The sequence below is a fragment of the Chenopodium quinoa genome, unplaced genomic scaffold (genome assembly GCF_001683475.1).
Source record: "Chenopodium quinoa cultivar QQ74 unplaced genomic scaffold, ASM168347v1, whole genome shotgun sequence".
Lineage (NCBI taxonomy): Eukaryota > Viridiplantae > Streptophyta > Magnoliopsida > Caryophyllales > Amaranthaceae > Chenopodium > Chenopodium quinoa.
Window position 1 is genome coordinate 7,548,075 of NW_018743850.1, and position 16,483 is coordinate 7,564,557.

Sequence of the window (16,483 nt, forward strand, 5' to 3'; positions counted from 1 at the left end):
CATGTTAATCAACATTTTCAGGTCGTTCTAGATTTTTAACCACCAGATATTTTGATTCTTGTGCTTGTATTATCTTAACCTACTACTACTAACAAGTTAGACTTGAAAATTGCTAGCATTACGTTTGCATTCACATTCATAAAACGTAGTCTGTAGACCTTGTGCGCCAAGAAAATGAATAAGAAAAAATGTGAAGATCCCAAAAAAAATTTGTTAAATCTGCAATGAGTATATTTTTAACTACTCGCTTCGTTTCGTAATAATCACAACACTTCGACTTTTGCAATATTTATATGCTTGTTCTGACGATATTTTTTTACTAATATATAAAAAACATATGCTACCATGTAAATTATTTTTGGATTTGTCTTTTAGTATATTTTCATTACTCCGTATAATAACCTTTTATACCTCTTAACAATATATAATTATAAATATTAATGGTCAAAATTGTGCATTGGCATGTGTGCAGATCAAAGTGTTGCGATTATTATGAAATGAAGGGAGTAGTTTGTTTAAGGAGTAATTTTAGATGTTTGACTTTTACTCAGCTCTAGTCTTATACTTCATCTGTTGCTCTAATATTACATGTTAAGTTTTAATCTTCCCAAAACACAAGTATAATCAAACCAACTATATGCTTATATTGAGAAGTATCTAATTAACATGATGTCTTAAGCGTTTCGACCATATGTTTTCATAAAAATAAATCATAGTTGATGGTCAAATTAAAGGTGATCTAGTAAAAGAATACCAGTAAGTAAAAGAATAGTTACTGCAGTATTAGGGGGAGTAGAAGAAGTAATAATAATTTATACTAAAATGAAGTGTAATCATATGAGATTTGTTACAATTATCTAAATGCATTTATTGTTTAAAGGTCCTTCGTTTAAAACAGTGTTACGACTAAATACCTAAAAATAAATAAATAAAAATAAGGAAACATCTTAGCAAATCACACAACTTCATCTTTAATTTGGTGCATGTAAATTATTTTATACTTCGTAATTTCGTATTAGTATGTGCTTGTTTGTGGTCTTCCTTCAATGAGTTCAATTCTTCGTCACTCGGCAATTCACTCGTGATGACTGATGACTACAACATCTACAATTCAAGTTGCTATAAATTTCTTAGAAATATTGACATTGACCAACTATTTACTTACCGAAAATAACCTAAATCATAATCCTGTAAACTGAATAAATCAAATCAGATAATGTTATTTCTTCTCGTCTTGACATTTCACTCGTCTTCACTAATACAAAGAAAGTTCCTCTATATTTACTCCAAAGTCCAAACCATCAAGAGTAACCTAACCCCAACTTGATCGATCTAGCAAGAGCCCTTGTTGACCTTGTATTAATTACCGGTACTTCTTTCCTTTCATATTTTATAAAGAAAAACCACCGTTGTACCAACTTAAAAAAAATATACGTATGATTTTAGGAAAACATTAATCGATAATTAATTATATCAATAGTCAAAATAATACATTGAAAATAATGTCGTCAAAGTGATGCAAATACTATGGGAGAGAAGGGGTATTCGTGACTTTAGTGTATTATGAATAGAGGTGTCAATTTGGGTGTCGGAATTGGATTCGGTGAGATTCAGGTCGGGTCAATTTTTTAAGTTGAGTTATGTTAAATTATTGTATCCACACGAGTCGAAATTTAAATCGGATATTTTTTGAATCGATTTTAAATCGGGCTGGGTCGGATGTGGTTTTGACACCTCTAATTTATGGATGTGAATGCTTACTAATCGTTGGGAACTTTTAGCCTAAACTTGCTGGTAGTTAAAATAAGGTGGTACTTATACATCATTAAAATCCTACAATGATTTTGACATGAATGTGAGACACGAAACCTTAAGTGGCATCCAAACAACAAAAGAAGCCAAGTTAGCTAACGCAATGTAGTAGGTAAGTCAAGCATTTGGAGAGTTCCCTTGTCTTTGTGATTGATATTCAAGGGAAAAAAAAAAAATTACTTTGAATAAATCTAATTTGCTTTGATATGATTGTGCATATCACTTATTGATCGACTAATTACATGCATCGTATTTTATGGAATATAACTTAAAAAAAAAAAACACTTCCTTTGTCCCTAAATATAGCTCTCATTTGACTTTTGGTCTCTAAAATGTGTCTTAAAAGGTCTATATCTCTATTTTTATACATGTAAAAATTATAAAAAGTTGATTTTAATAAAATATACAACACTAGTAGAAAAAAAACAAATGGGCACCAAGGAATTCACACCGGTTCTTAAAAACCGGCGGACAAAAATGTGTTGGCACCGGTTAACCGATGCCGTTGTTCTAGAAAATGAAAACCAAAAAAAATAAGAAAAGGCACCGGTTAACCGGTGCCAAAAACCCTTATATTCTCTATATACTCCCTCAGCCCCTCTCTCTCTCTCATAATCCGCTTCTCTCTCATCTGTTCTCTCATCTTCTTCTTCCTCATCTGTTCTCTCTTCCTCATTTTCGAAATCTTAGTCGACGTTTCGAAACCATCGCCGCCACCGTTCATGCAACCATCAGCCTCCGCCGTTCATGCAATCACCAGCCGCCGTTCTTCTCTCCGTTAATTATTAGAAAATCAAAAAGTTGAGGTTAGGGTTTCTGGTTTCTTTAGTTTTGCGTTTTGGTTCAATTATTTATGTTAAATTGCCTTGATTATGAGTTTTTTCCGTTAATTGTTCATGTTCTCTCCGTCAATTATTAGAAAATCAGAATTATTTGGGTTTTTTTTGTTCAAAGTTTCTGGGTTTTTTGGGTTCTGGGTTCGACATTTTTAGGTTTTTTTGGGTTTTTCTGGGTTCAAAATTTCTGGGTTTTGTGGGTTTCTTTTTTTTGAGTTTTTATGGTTAAACCCCTCAACCTTCACTCCCAACAACTCTCTTCTTCTACTCTCACATTTTTCCTCTGTTTTCCTTTTTTCTTGATTTTTTCTACTTCAATCAGCATTAAATTAAGACCCCAGATAATTTTTTCAACAATTAAGGCCAAAAAATCAAAAGGGTCAATTTTATTTTGGGTTTTTCTTTGTGGGTTTTTTTTTATTGATTGATTGAAAATGGGGGACGAAGAAACCCTAGGATTTGGGGATTCAGGAAAATTGAAGGGTGAAATTGATACTTCAGCGCCATTTGAGTCTGTTAAAGAAGCTGTCACTAAGTTTGGTGGGCTTGGATTTTGGAAGCCTGTTTCTATTTACATAAATCCACTCATTCTTTTCTGGTAAATTCTAGCTCTAATTTTGTTTTTTTTAGTTGTTATTGTTCAATTTTGTTGTAAAGATTTGTTGTGAATTTGTTTCATATGTTTTTGGTATTGTTTTTTCGATCTGGATTTCTTGGTTTTTTCGGGGTTTTTTTTTGTTTTGTTTTTTTTTTTTTTTTTTTATGTCTCATTCTTCTTTCTCATCTCTTCTCTTGTTTTTGGTTTTATTAATTTTGGTGTTTTATGATGCAGGTAGTATTATTATTTCAAAAAAAAATTACAAGGATTCCACATAGAAGAAGCTACGGATTCAAGATTCGGATTAACATGTTTTGTTGTTCATTGTTGCGTTTTTTTTTTTAAATTGTAAAATAACAATTTATTTGATGAATATGTGTGTGTGTGTTTAGTGTATGATACGATTTGGTATTTTTTTTTTTGAGGGATTTTGGTGTTTTGTTTCATTGCATTGTCTGCTTCCTTCAAATTGAGGGAAAAAGTCGCAACTTTTTATTTTTTTTTATTTTTTGAAGGTGTTATAGGCACCGGTTAACCTGTGCCAAATCTACCTAATATGCCAAATCTACCTAAACCAATAAAAAAGTGCGCCATGGGTAATTAGCATTGGTTAACCGGTGCCAAAGACGGTATTTCGCACCGGTTAACCGGTGCTAAATCTTTAAATAGCCACCGTTTTGAACCGGTGCCAAATCTTCAGAGATTTGGCATCCCTCAAATCTGGAACGGTTCAAAACCGATGCGCAAAGGGGGATTTGAACCGGTGCTAAAGACTTTTTTTCGCGTAGTGCAATGTGACGAATCTAACCAGATCTCACATGAATATATAATCTCTTAAATTAACGGGAATTTATGGTCAAAGTTTTCAAAGTTAATTAATAATATATTTAGGGACGGAAAGAGTACTAGATTAATGAAACAGATGGAGTATTAATTAACAAAAATCATTAATAATTATTTGATTATTACTCTCTTCATTTCATTTAATTAACAAAACTCAGTGTTCAAAATGTATCTTTGACCTTTATTATTACTCCATTTATCCCTTTTTGTTTGCACCATATGACTCATAAAGTGGACCCATGGTGCAAATAAAAAGGGACATAGGAAAAACATATTAACAAATTTATAGTACGGAGTACTATACATTGAGACTAAACTAACAATAACAAAATAAGGCCCTGTTCTTTTGAGCTTCTGGGCAGAGCAGAGCAGATTTCAACATAGCAGAGTATATTTCAGCAGAGCAGAGTAGATTTCAGCATTATTATTATTATTATTATTATTATTATTATTATTATTATTATTATTATTATTATTATTATTATTATTATTTGATTTTTGTAAAGATTTTTTTACTCTTTTTATAACATTAGAAAATGTGTTAAATAATATAAAATATTAATTATTATCATTAAATATTAGTTATCATTATCAATTAATATTATATATTAATTATTATTATTATTATTATTAAATATTAATTATTATTATCTATAAATATTAGTTATTATTATTAAATATTAATAATAATATTATTATTGTTTTTAAGCAGGGCAGAGCAAAGTAAAGCAGATTTTAGTAGAGTAGAGCATAACAGAGCAGAGCAACTCAAAAGAACTGGGCCTAACTCACATAACTATGTTATGTATGAAGTAATTAGAATTTTTGGACAAGATTTATTTAGTTTGACCATGAATATAAAATGAAACATTATATTATGGGAGGGAGCAAATAATTGTCATATGAAATTAGCCCCTTCATATAAAGTAGTGATTTTTTTGGGTTTGATCTTTTTAGTTTTTAGTAGACCTATCTAGCATGGCCCATTTTCTTAGCAAATTTATCCAGGTTGTTAAGTTTACAACTAGAGCTGATCAAAGGACTGGGCCGGCCCAAATTTCCTGGCTTTTTACAAATTCATGGAAATTGCAACGTTTTTCATCATGGGAAGGAAATTATATTCCTGACTCCTGAGTGGAAATGGAATTATGGAATATCAGTAATTATATCTCCCCAAATTTTCCAATTTCCTTCCTAAATCCTGATTAAAACCAAACAGAAGAAGAGGAATAAATTACCTCCAAAACAAACACGACCTAAGTGTCAATCAAACATCGTCAAATTATGTTCTAGGAATTAACATTCCATACTTGCTATGCGAACCAAACGAGCACTAATAAGTAATAACAACTTGCCCATGATTTCCAGATTATTAAGTTTATCAACATAATACATGAACATAGCAACAAATTAATTAGAAAATAATGTACAACTTCGAGACTCATCATCAAATAAAAGAAATACAATTTCATCAATTTCTCAGCATATAATCATAATAACTTTTGCAAACTAGTGATGACAGAATCATGTCATGGTAATATTGGTAATCAAAGGGTTTGGCACTACTAAAAAGGTTAAATTTCACAATTATGATACAATGTTGTTCATAATCAACATGAAAAATGCATCTTACTGAAGGAAAAATGATGAAGCAGATCGATAACATTTTTCGATGCCAAAGCTAATGTAAAACAACAATCATGAAGCTTAATAAATGTGCTTCCAAATAGTATACATTTTTAATGTATTGCTGTAAACTTAATTTAGACTACAACACACATCAATTGAAACTATCTCCATATCTCACAAACAGCAGCTGCAAAGCCTGCAAGAAAGATGGCAATGGCCACAAAATCCTACATCTCAATTATTAGCAACGATGTCTAATTTGATACTTCATTCTTCGAAATCACACAACCAACATGGGATTTAATGATAAATAATAATGTTACAACAAACAGCTGAAACAAGAGTGATTCAATCTTCATTAGGATGCTTGATAATCCTCTGCAGGATCACTGTCCTAGCTCTTCTTATATCTCGACTATACTTATTTCCATGCTCCCCTAGCTCATCAATTGCCTTCAAAAACTCGGCCTGCTTCTTCTTAATCTCCTCTATCACCGCAGAAACAGCCCCCTCTTGAGTAAGCGCGATTTCAGTATGTGCCAACATTGATTCAACCTGAACCTCTAACTTATCAACAAGAATCCGTATACTATCCAAGTCCTTAATTGTAATGTAAGTCCCAACTTGCATTGAATTAATCAACTCCCTCTGATTCTTCAATTCATTCTCATACTTCTTCCACAACGAATTCATCCACCTCCCAATCCCTCCCATCGGAGCAGAAGCAGCAGCAGCCAAAGCCGAAACCAATGGAGGGGCCGAAATGGCAGCAGCAACAACAGAACAAATGATCACCGAAATAAAAGTGGCCGCAAATATAATGTTAGACACCTTTCTATAAACCTTCAACGATTTCAATTTCTTATCAAGCTTATGTTTTCGAAGCTGCAATTTCTCAAACATGACAACCTGCTGTTTATAAACAGCTTGAAACATACTGAAAAATTCAGCAGTAAAAGGATCACCAGCTTCCTTAAAATTCCTCAATTCCTGCAAAATTTTACCATAATCCCTATTTTCATCACCAATATTATCCTCTAATTGAAGCAATGCAACTTGAATAATCAACTGACGATCACGAACCCTTTTAAGACATTTATCCAGAGCAGTAAAAAAATCAAGGGTTTGAACACTATACTCAAAATAATCTTGAACTAAACCAAATAATTCCTGATTATTCCAAATATCTTTCTTACATTCTAAAATAACCCTAACAACTTCTTGATTCATATCAATTAAACAACCAGCAACTTGTCGAAGAGAATCAAGAGATACAGAATGAACCTCAAATCCACCATCTTCTTCAGCTGAATCATTGCTATTTTTAGCAAGTGAATTGATGATGTTAGTAGTTCGTTCATGGAGGTGAGAATCGAAGACTTGAACATCTGGGTCTAATTGACAAGCCTGTAAATACGAGCTTAATTCACCAGTGTTATTGAAATTGTTCATCTGGGTATTTGTATTTTCGTCGATTGTAGGTGGGTTTGGATTGTTTGGACCTTTACTGGATTTAGCACCCATTTTAGGAAATTGAAAATTGAGGAAGAACCCTAAAATGGAGAATTTTTGGGGTTGTGAGACTGAATTTGGGGAATTTGGAAAGGGTAATGTAAGAGTTTATGGAAGTATATAAAGAAAGAAGCTTTTGAAACAAACAGAGGCGGAATTAATGATTAAGGAATGGGAAAGTGAGAAGAGAAGAGAGGGTCTGTGTGAAGAGTCAGAATTTTTTTGACTTTTTTGTTGACGGAGAATATAAAACTAGAAAATTCTTGACCGGTGAATTTAGGAATGGGAGACACGAGTCGAAAGGAAAACTTGGCTTACATGTGAGGGAGATGTATTATTAAGGTAATAAAAGTTAAATTAAGCAAAATAAAAGTAAATATAGGGAAGGGAGAGATAGCGATGATGTGATTGTAAGAAAAATTATGTAATGATGGTGTAGTATTAGGTGAAAAAAGAGAAACTAATACAATCATTTTGAGGGTAATAGTTACACTCGGGAGAGGGTGGGTAACTATTACCTTCATCTCTCTCTTTTCCTTATGGCACAACTACTTTATTTCATTTGTAAACACGGATGATTTTGCAGTAGTCGTTTGAAAAATAACTACCATAAGCTTAACTATGTGGCAAGATATGATAGGATGTAGGTGTATCTATGTCATCTTTGACTTTTCAATGCCTAATTTAATCAAAATTTATTTTTTTAATTTCTGAAATTTATATTTTTTTTTAAATTAAAAATTCTAATTTTTGAAATTCATTCTTTAATCTCATAAATAAATTTTAGAAAATCAATATTATTTTCAAAATTAAAATCAAAATCAAAAAACTTTTTTCATTGTTTTTCATCCAAAATCAAAACTTTTTGAAAATTTGTTACTTTTATTCAGCAATTTGTTCAATTATTCAATGCTAAGTTCGATATATCCATGTCGCATATCGATTCGTGTTGAATCGTTTCATTATTTTCCAATTTTCGATTATTAGGTGTTTGTCTACAAAATCTCACAAACGATCCCATTTTTAATCAAGAAGATATAATACACTGCATAGATGTCACGAATACTCGAGTACTCGACAAATTGGGTAAAGATGGGTCAATTCATTTCTCCAAGCCAAAATCAAACCCAGTAAGACAATTCACTTCGATAAAATCAAAGCCTGTAGGAGCACCAAATATCCAATGAACAACATTTTTATTTATAAGTACACCAGGTTCAATTCATCCAATCTGAAACGATATTTAACATCCTCAACCACACAAAGTAAACCCCCAACTATTCCGATTAGTGCTATAAACAATAACTTGCCTCATTTTATTACCATGACTACCAAAGTCGATAACACGAACAATTTTTGTAATCGTAATCCTTGTCATTCAAAACTAGGATTCTTCAAAAATTGGATGGAAGTTAGAGAGATGATTATTTCCGGCAGAAGTTGGATGGAACTCAGAACAATGAAGAACATTCATGAACCGTTTTTTTTTTTATTTTAATTTTTTGATTTTGATTTTGATTTTTATTTTTATTTGATTTTGTGAAATTATTTATGAAATTAAAAAATGAATTTCGGTAATTAGAATATTTAATTTTCGAAAAAAATGAATTTCAGAAATTAGAAAAATGATTTTAATTAAATTAAGCGTTGAAAAGTCAAAGCTGATGTGGATAACTACATCCAATCACCTTCTGCCACATAGTTAAGTTTATGGTAGTCATTTTTCAAAAGACTACTGTAAAATTTTCATGTAAACACTTTGTCTCCTACAACAACCCTTTTAATTACTTATGTTTTTTCAAGTTTGACTTTTATTATCTCCTAGTATATTACCCCCAATCCAAGCACATAAAATGATTATTACGATATCTAAAATAATGGACAAAATAAGGAAATTGTATTATCACGTGTAGCCAAGTAGGTCATGTAATGTTCATCTTGTTTTAAATACTTGGTTTAAGTTTTGTTTGGATAAAATAAGTTCGACTTAAAGTATTAACGACTTGTTAGGTAAGCGATTATAAATAGTGCGGAGTAGTAATTTGAATGTAAGTACATTGACATTTGAATGTCGATGGTAATGGCGTAATGTTGTGTCATTCTTGAACTTGTGTTTTTCTTCATAAATGTACAATATTAACTCGTATGAAAATTTGTGAGAGAAAAAGTGTGTAATTTATTATAGTGATGCAACCGAGTGACAAAAGACAAAACCATAAAACTAACCTGAACTAGACAATTGAGTGACAAACCATAAAAATTCACCTAAACTCAATCCACGTTCGTCACTTGTTTTACCCATTTAATACGGATTTTCATTCGCTTTTCTAAATTGGTTTGAGTTAGTCCATCGGATAGTTCCATCCTGATGAACTTTTTTCAAGTGTAGTTCTTGGATTTCGAGCAATAAAAGCTAATTTTAGTAGGTTAAATGCATGAATGAAATTAAAATGCAATTAAAGCTTATTTTAGCAGGTTAAATGCATGAATGAAATACATTCCCTCCGTTTCTTTTTTTTTTAAAATGCATCACATTTCGGTTTTTTTTTTTTTTTAAATGCATCACTTCTATATTTGGTAACTTCATACTATATTTTATTATTAATCTCCTACTTTAAACCCCACTTAAATTATTTTATCATTTCTCTCTCTTTCATGATCCCCACTTAAATAATAAAAATATTTACTCTCTCACATACTTTCTCTCTCTTTTATGGTCATCATCTTACTTTTTACTACTCCATATAATAAATTATTCATCAACTCATAATATTATATTACACTCCATGCATTTTAAAATAAAAATCTGAAGGGGGTAACTTTTCATGGACTTTTAAGATCAATTATGGGCCGAGATTTTTAGATTTACTTATACAAGTAACATTTTAGGCTATAAACTACCCACTTTTAATTTTTTTGGAAGATATTGCCATGGCCCATTTTTCCTTTTCTTTTTCCTATTCCTTTGGCATTAACAAGTTGGAAGAAAATATGTAAGGTTGTTGTGAGTTTGGGAGGTAGATTGGGACTTCAAGACCTGCTAGTGTTCTACTGAACACTATGAATCTACAAGCAAAGTGGTGCTGGCAACTGATTACCACAGAAAATTTACATGTTGTCAATATCCTTCAGAAGTATTTTCCAGCTTGTTGGACAATAATGTTAAACATGAACAATTCCTCTAATTTTGCAAGCTTCGGGCTGTAGAGGAGACAATCAGATCACTGATGTGTATTAGCATATGGTACTGAACTCACAGACAGTGTGGTGGTCTGAAAACTGGGTCAACCATGACCCAACTCGCCAAAGGAGATCTCAGTAGTTCCATCTTTTTTATCCATATAAGGACTTAGTGACATAGCACTTCACAAAAGATGAGGGTAGGTTGGGATGAAGAGGAGGGGCAGGCCAAGTTCACAATAAATTGAGTGTAAACTACAAGATGCATGCTTTTCCAGCTCAAGAAAGTCTTTGGATGCTTTTTTGAATTCATCTTGAGTGTGGCTTTGAGCATCAAGATCTAGTTGTGGTGCATAATTTGGTGTGCCGGGCAGCAGGGAATGCAGGAGCTTACAGTTTTACTCACCCTGTTGGCTGTAGTTTGCAGTTCTGCACTCTTTTCACCCACAAATGAAACTTTCAATCAATGTTCCTAGAGTGCTTTCAAAAAAATAAAAATAATCATAGTAAAAGGTAATAAAAAGACAGGTGCCTCATCGCAATTGATGCTCGTGGGTTGAGGACTTGAGGGGCAAAAAAATGTGGGATTTTAAGAAGACGATAAACAAAGTTTGCACTCTGTCACAACAGTACAGATATACTAAGCCACTGGAACATGACCTAGCAGCAAGCCCTACTAGCACAAGTCTGTTCAGAAGATTTTCTTCCAATGTGAATATGCAAGTATTGTCATGGCGAAGTACAGTGAGGAGCAAAGAGGGCATGGGGTATCCAGATGATTTTCTTACTTAATGAGTACGCAAATTTTGACATGGCAAAATATATTGGAGGGCAAAGAGGTCTAGGGGTGATGACAAAAGAGAAGGTACACAGCGTCAGTGTAACTGCTCAGTAGATGTAAAAGGGATATGATGAGAAGCAACTGGATATATTGAGCACCAGACTCAGCGCATATATATAAACAATCTATAGCACCAATCTGAATAGCATATTTGTAAATAGATGAGGAAGGGGTTTTAATAGAAAAGCTCCCTCTGACATTGTAAGCCATTGTATCTAGCAATACTACATTGATGAGGAGACAAAAACACATTGGTTAGTTCAGCTACAGGTTCTGCAATGTATTAGGATGCCGATTTTGTCTTACATTCAGCGAAAGCTAGCTAGCTATGTAATTGTATGAGCTAAATCATAAGATGAAGAATTGTGATCGAAATCTCCAATTATCAACCAAATGCATGAAATAGCAAGTGAAAATATAAGTATTAAAATAAAATAAACCCTGTCCTGTACACAACATCATGGGCAATAATGGGACAAATTAATCTCATGGGCATCCAAAAATTCTCATTGTATTCAAATTCACATTATAAATGAAGTTTTGTAAAAGCAATGTATTTGCCAGAATACAAGTAAGCATATCACATATGTACATAAATGTTTACTTCAACCACTCAATTCCAGTCAAAAAAATTGGTCATAGCACTGGAGTGAGGATGACTATACTTTAACAGAATACTACAAATAGATGACCACAAGGATGGATATTGGATAAAACTAGTAACACAACCATAAGCATAACAAGAATCAAGATGACATGGCTCCTGCGTGCCTGGGTGTTTCACTAACCTGTTGCTAGTTGCTACCAGTCCACTGGCATGACCCCTCATCCTGCATCTTTTCCCAAATTGAGTATTTATCAAAACGAATAAGCTGGCAGCCAAATTGATACGTTATTGAGCAATATATCATATTGCTGCAAAGTAATCTCATTTGCATGCCAGTCACTATTTAGCACTTGTTACTGCCCCTCCTCATCAAGTTTATTTAATAGAACCTGAATTCAAGTCCTTGACACCGGCAATAGATAGGCAGGGTGAATTTTCCATATAAACAATGTTCTTGAGAAGGCAGATTGAGCTAGTCAGATAGGTGCACTAGGATATTTCATAATCCTGTGCAAGATCACAGTCCTGGCCAGTCTGATTTCTTTACTGTATTTATCTGAATGTGCTGTTATACTATCAATTCCTTCCATAAACACATTCAACTTGTTTCTAATATCATCCATCACCGTTGGCAGTGTGTCTGCGTCCCTTAAGGCAAAGTCCGCATTGGACAACAACGATTCAATCACAATCTCAAACTTCTCCACCAAAACTCGAATGTTATCCAAGTCCTTAACAGTTAAATAAGTCCCAAGCTGCAACTCAAAGACCAAATCCCTTTCACCCTTCAACTCTCTCTCATACTTCTTCCACAGCGAATTGAACCACTTCCCCACCCCTCCAATAGGGGCAGAAACAGCTGCTGCCAAGGCCGATGCCACAGGCGGAGCAGCAACAGCTGCAGCAACAACAGAACAAATCACAACGGCAACAAAAGCAGCACCAAATATAATGTTGGAAACCTTCCTATAAACCTTAACAGACTTCAACTTCTTATCAAGTTTTCGTTTCCTAATCTGTAATCTCCTCAACATCTGAACCTGCTGAGTATAAACAGACTGAAAAATACCGAAAAACTCCTGCCCAAACGGATCCCCAGCCTCCTTAAAACTCCTCAACTCCCGCAACGTACTCGAAAACTTATCACAAATCTCACTGCCACCCTGATCACCCATCATCTCCTCCTCAAACCGCCTCAGCGCAACCTGAACGATAAAATGGCGGTCCCGAGCTCGTTTCAGGCATTGATCAAGTTTAGCAAAGAAATCCAATGTCTGAACACTATACTCAAAATAATCCTCAACTAATGACAGCAATTCCTTATTCTTCCAAACATCCTCTTTACAATCAAGAATAACTTTAACAACTTCATGATTCATATCCATTAAACTTCCAGTGACTTGTGTAATTGAGTCAAATGAAAGAGAACAGACCTGTTGCTGCTGTTGCTGAAACCCATTCCCAGAATTGTCAACGGTTGTTGACAAAGTGTTGATAACAGAAGTAGCATGTTGTTGGAGCTTTGAATCAAAGATTTTAACATCTGGGTCTTGTTTACAAGCTGCTAAATAAAAGCTTAAATCACTGCTTGTTATTGAATTGGATCCACTGCTTCCATTGCTGTTGCTGCTGTTGCCATTTCTTGTTGATGGGGTTGTTGGAGTTTCTGACTTTTTACTAAATATAGAACCCATAAATTATGAACCCTTATAAAAATTATTTATAGTGTCCCAAGATTTCAGCTTTATTTTATACCCAATAAATTTTAGTACTAGAATTTACTAGGGGTTTTTTTAAAATTGGGAAATAAATCTGAATTTTTGGCTAAATTTAGTAATATTTGGGAATTGGACCCCCAAATGTAAGTGGAAAATAACTGAAAAAATTGGAATATAAGAAGAAATGAAGGAAATTGAAGGTTGAATTTTGAGAGAGATTCTTCAAAGGTTGAATATTCAAAGTAGGTGACTATACTGTAATACTGTGATGTTTCTGGATATGATGAAAGTATGAAGTATTCAAATGTGAATGTGTAAATTGTATGATTAATTAATTAGTTGGGACCAAAAAAATTGCAATAGTTGGAAGATAATTCAGTAAGTGGTTGACTCTTGACTGAGAGGTGTGGTTGTTTTAAGCTGCTGTTTTCTTTGGTTTCCACGAACAATCGGAGAAACGCTTGTTTATGGTATATAAAGTTATTATTAATCTCATTATATAATAAATTTAATCCGTAAACTTAACAACAAGGTCGTTGTAGTATAGTGGTAAGTATTCCCGCCTGTCACGCGGGTGACCCGGGTTCGATCCCCGGCAACGGCGTATTTTTTGCTTTATAATTTTATGTTTTTTTTTTGGGGATTTCACCTATTTTTGTAGCTAGTTCTTGTATTCTGGTTTCACCTGAACTGTTTTCTGTTTGTTCTTTTACCTTGCAATAACTCGATTGTCGATAAAATCATACAATACGACCTTTGGGATTATATGAGCATGGATTTTATATGTCTAGAGAAGAGAGAATTGTAACAATCCTATCCGAAAAATGGAATTGAATACAATGTACTATACAAAATAGATAGGAATGATGCTGCACATTGTCATTGATTATGCACAACCAGAACATTCATTAGTCCAATGATTAGCAGACGCAGTTTAGCACATCATTGGTTTGAGCTTAAATGGATCAACCAGTAATTAAATAATCAAGATATTCACAAATCAATTCGATTACGAAGCTATCTGAATTGGGAAAACAGAACAACAATCCTCTCAAAGAGCGCAGTAAAGTTCTAACAGGTAAAACTAGGAACCAGGACTACAGAAGTAAAAAAGACCAGTCATATTAGCCAAAAAATACAGCATGCTAAAAACATTCAGGAAGCTCCAAATTATTTTACATCGGCCTAATTCCATACCAAATGTATCCTAAAAAATAAGAGGATTATTGTATCCCTCTCTAAACCAATAACAATCATAATTAAATCTACTATGTCGCAATTATAAACTACAGCAATTGATAATGTTGTACAATCTCCTCCAACAATGACTATCAATTTTGCCTGTAAGCAATATAATCAGCAAGCGCAATCAATGGTTTCGCCTTTTCTTGATCGAATCCAGCAAGCTGTTCTTTAGCCTCTTTGATCAACCTCTCAGCATACTCCCTAGATTTCTCAATTCCCAACAACTTAGGAAATGTCACCTTATCTGCCACCAAATCTTTCCCTGCAGTCTTCCCCAATTCCTCAGACGATTTCGTTACATCCAATATATCATCAACAACCTGAAACAACAACCCAATTCCCCTCGCAAACTTCCTCAATTTCTCCACATCCTCATCACTACCACCTCCAACAATGGCACCTAAAACAACCGCCCCCTCGAGGAGTTTAGCAGTCTTATGAATGTGTATAAACTCAAGCTGATCCAACCCAACATCGACGGCGCCTTCAGAGTCAATGTCAACCACTTGTCCCGCTACAAGCCCTTCAGCCCCGATAACCCGAGCCAGTTCCCCAACAGCTCGAACAACCTGCCGAGCAGGGACCTTGTCCAACGGGGTAGAGGTAGCCATATGTTCGAACGCAAAAGACAAGAGCGAGTCCCCTGCTAAGACAGCAACATCCTCACCAAACACTTTGTGATTCGTGGGTTTACCCCTGCGAAGGTCGTCGTTGTCCATGCAGGGGAGATCGTCATGAATCAAGGACATTGTATGAATCATCTCCACAGCGCATGCTGCAGGCATCGCTGTGGATTCATCGCCGCCTACGAGTTCGCAGGCGGCGATGCAAAGAACAGGGCGAACCCTTTTACCTCCTGCAAGGAGGGAATACCTCATGGCCTCATGAATTTTTTCTGGGTGCTTTAATGTCACCGCCATATCCAACGCTTTGTGAACCGATTTCGCCTTCTTCACCATATATGCCTCGAAATTAAAAGGGGTTGCTGATGAAATCTTGTTTTCTGGTGGGTCAATCGCAGTTTCTTGTTTTGTCATAACTGCGGAGATTGAAGACATTTTTGAGGTTTTTCTTGAGGAGAGAGAAAATGGGGTTGAAAATTGATTAGAAGAAGATGATGATAAAGTGTTGGTGCCATTATTATTAAATTGATTCTTCCAAGGAGAAAAAATGGAAAATCTAGATCTGGAATTAGAATGGTAAGGAGAACATGTCTGAATCCAATTTCCCAGACTTGGAGTAGTACTACTGCTAATCATTTTTAGTGGAATTTTGAGTTTGCTAAACTATGAAGAAATTGAGAATTGATATTGAAATTGAAATTGAAAATATAAATTAAAATTTGTGGGTATATATAAATAAAGTTGAACAATCTGGTGATTTGATTCTGTAAGATTGGAATAGATAATTGCTCTGTAATTGTTAAACAAGTTCAAAAATTGTAATCAAATGATAAGGAAAGCAATATTTGCAGTTGATTTGTTACCATAAATAAGTAAAATAAAAGTGATAGGTGAATAGAAGAGAAGATAGATTGAGAGAGGGAAATGGATTGTACCAAAAATTAATTGTACCACCCAAAATGCTTTATTTTTCCAAGCTTAATGGCACTTGTTCATTGGCACTGCCGCACTGGATAGGATTTTGTGCATCATTTGCCAC

The 16,483-nt window shown here is 34.0% G+C and overlaps 3 protein-coding genes, 1 long non-coding RNA gene and 1 other non-coding gene across 5 annotated transcripts; 2 read left to right on the forward strand and 3 right to left on the reverse strand.

Annotated features, from left to right (window-relative positions):
• The first annotated feature begins 1,613 nt into the window (after positions 1–1,613).
• LOC110686209 lies at positions 1,614–3,642 on the forward strand. The gene is made up of 2 exons (XR_002504162.1): positions 1,614–3,246; positions 3,481–3,642. It is a non-coding gene; the product is annotated as an uncharacterized LOC110686209 (long non-coding RNA).
• A 2,045-nt stretch (positions 3,643–5,687) lies between these two features.
• LOC110686210 (UPF0496 protein 1-like) lies at positions 5,688–7,744 on the reverse strand. The gene has a single exon (XM_021862813.1). It carries the CDS (start codon positions 7,240–7,242, stop codon positions 6,067–6,069), a length of 1,176 nt encoding a protein of 391 aa, XP_021718505.1. The 5' UTR covers positions 7,243–7,744; the 3' UTR covers positions 5,688–6,066.
• A 3,996-nt stretch (positions 7,745–11,740) lies between these two features.
• Positions 11,741–14,004, reverse strand: LOC110686211 (UPF0496 protein At4g34320-like). The gene has a single exon (XM_021862815.1). The coding sequence runs from the start codon at positions 13,550–13,552 to the stop codon at positions 12,335–12,337; it is 1,218 nt and encodes a 405-aa protein (XP_021718507.1). The 5' UTR covers positions 13,553–14,004; the 3' UTR covers positions 11,741–12,334.
• Positions 14,005–14,108: 104 nt separating this feature from the next.
• Positions 14,109–14,180, forward strand: TRNAD-GUC. The gene has a single exon. It is a non-coding gene; the product is annotated as a tRNA-Asp (tRNA).
• Positions 14,181–14,568: 388 nt separating this feature from the next.
• Positions 14,569–16,483, reverse strand: LOC110686212 (geranylgeranyl pyrophosphate synthase, chloroplastic-like). Its single transcript, XM_021862816.1, has one exon. It carries the CDS (start codon positions 16,078–16,080, stop codon positions 14,908–14,910), a length of 1,173 nt encoding a protein of 390 aa, XP_021718508.1. The 5' UTR covers positions 16,081–16,483; the 3' UTR covers positions 14,569–14,907.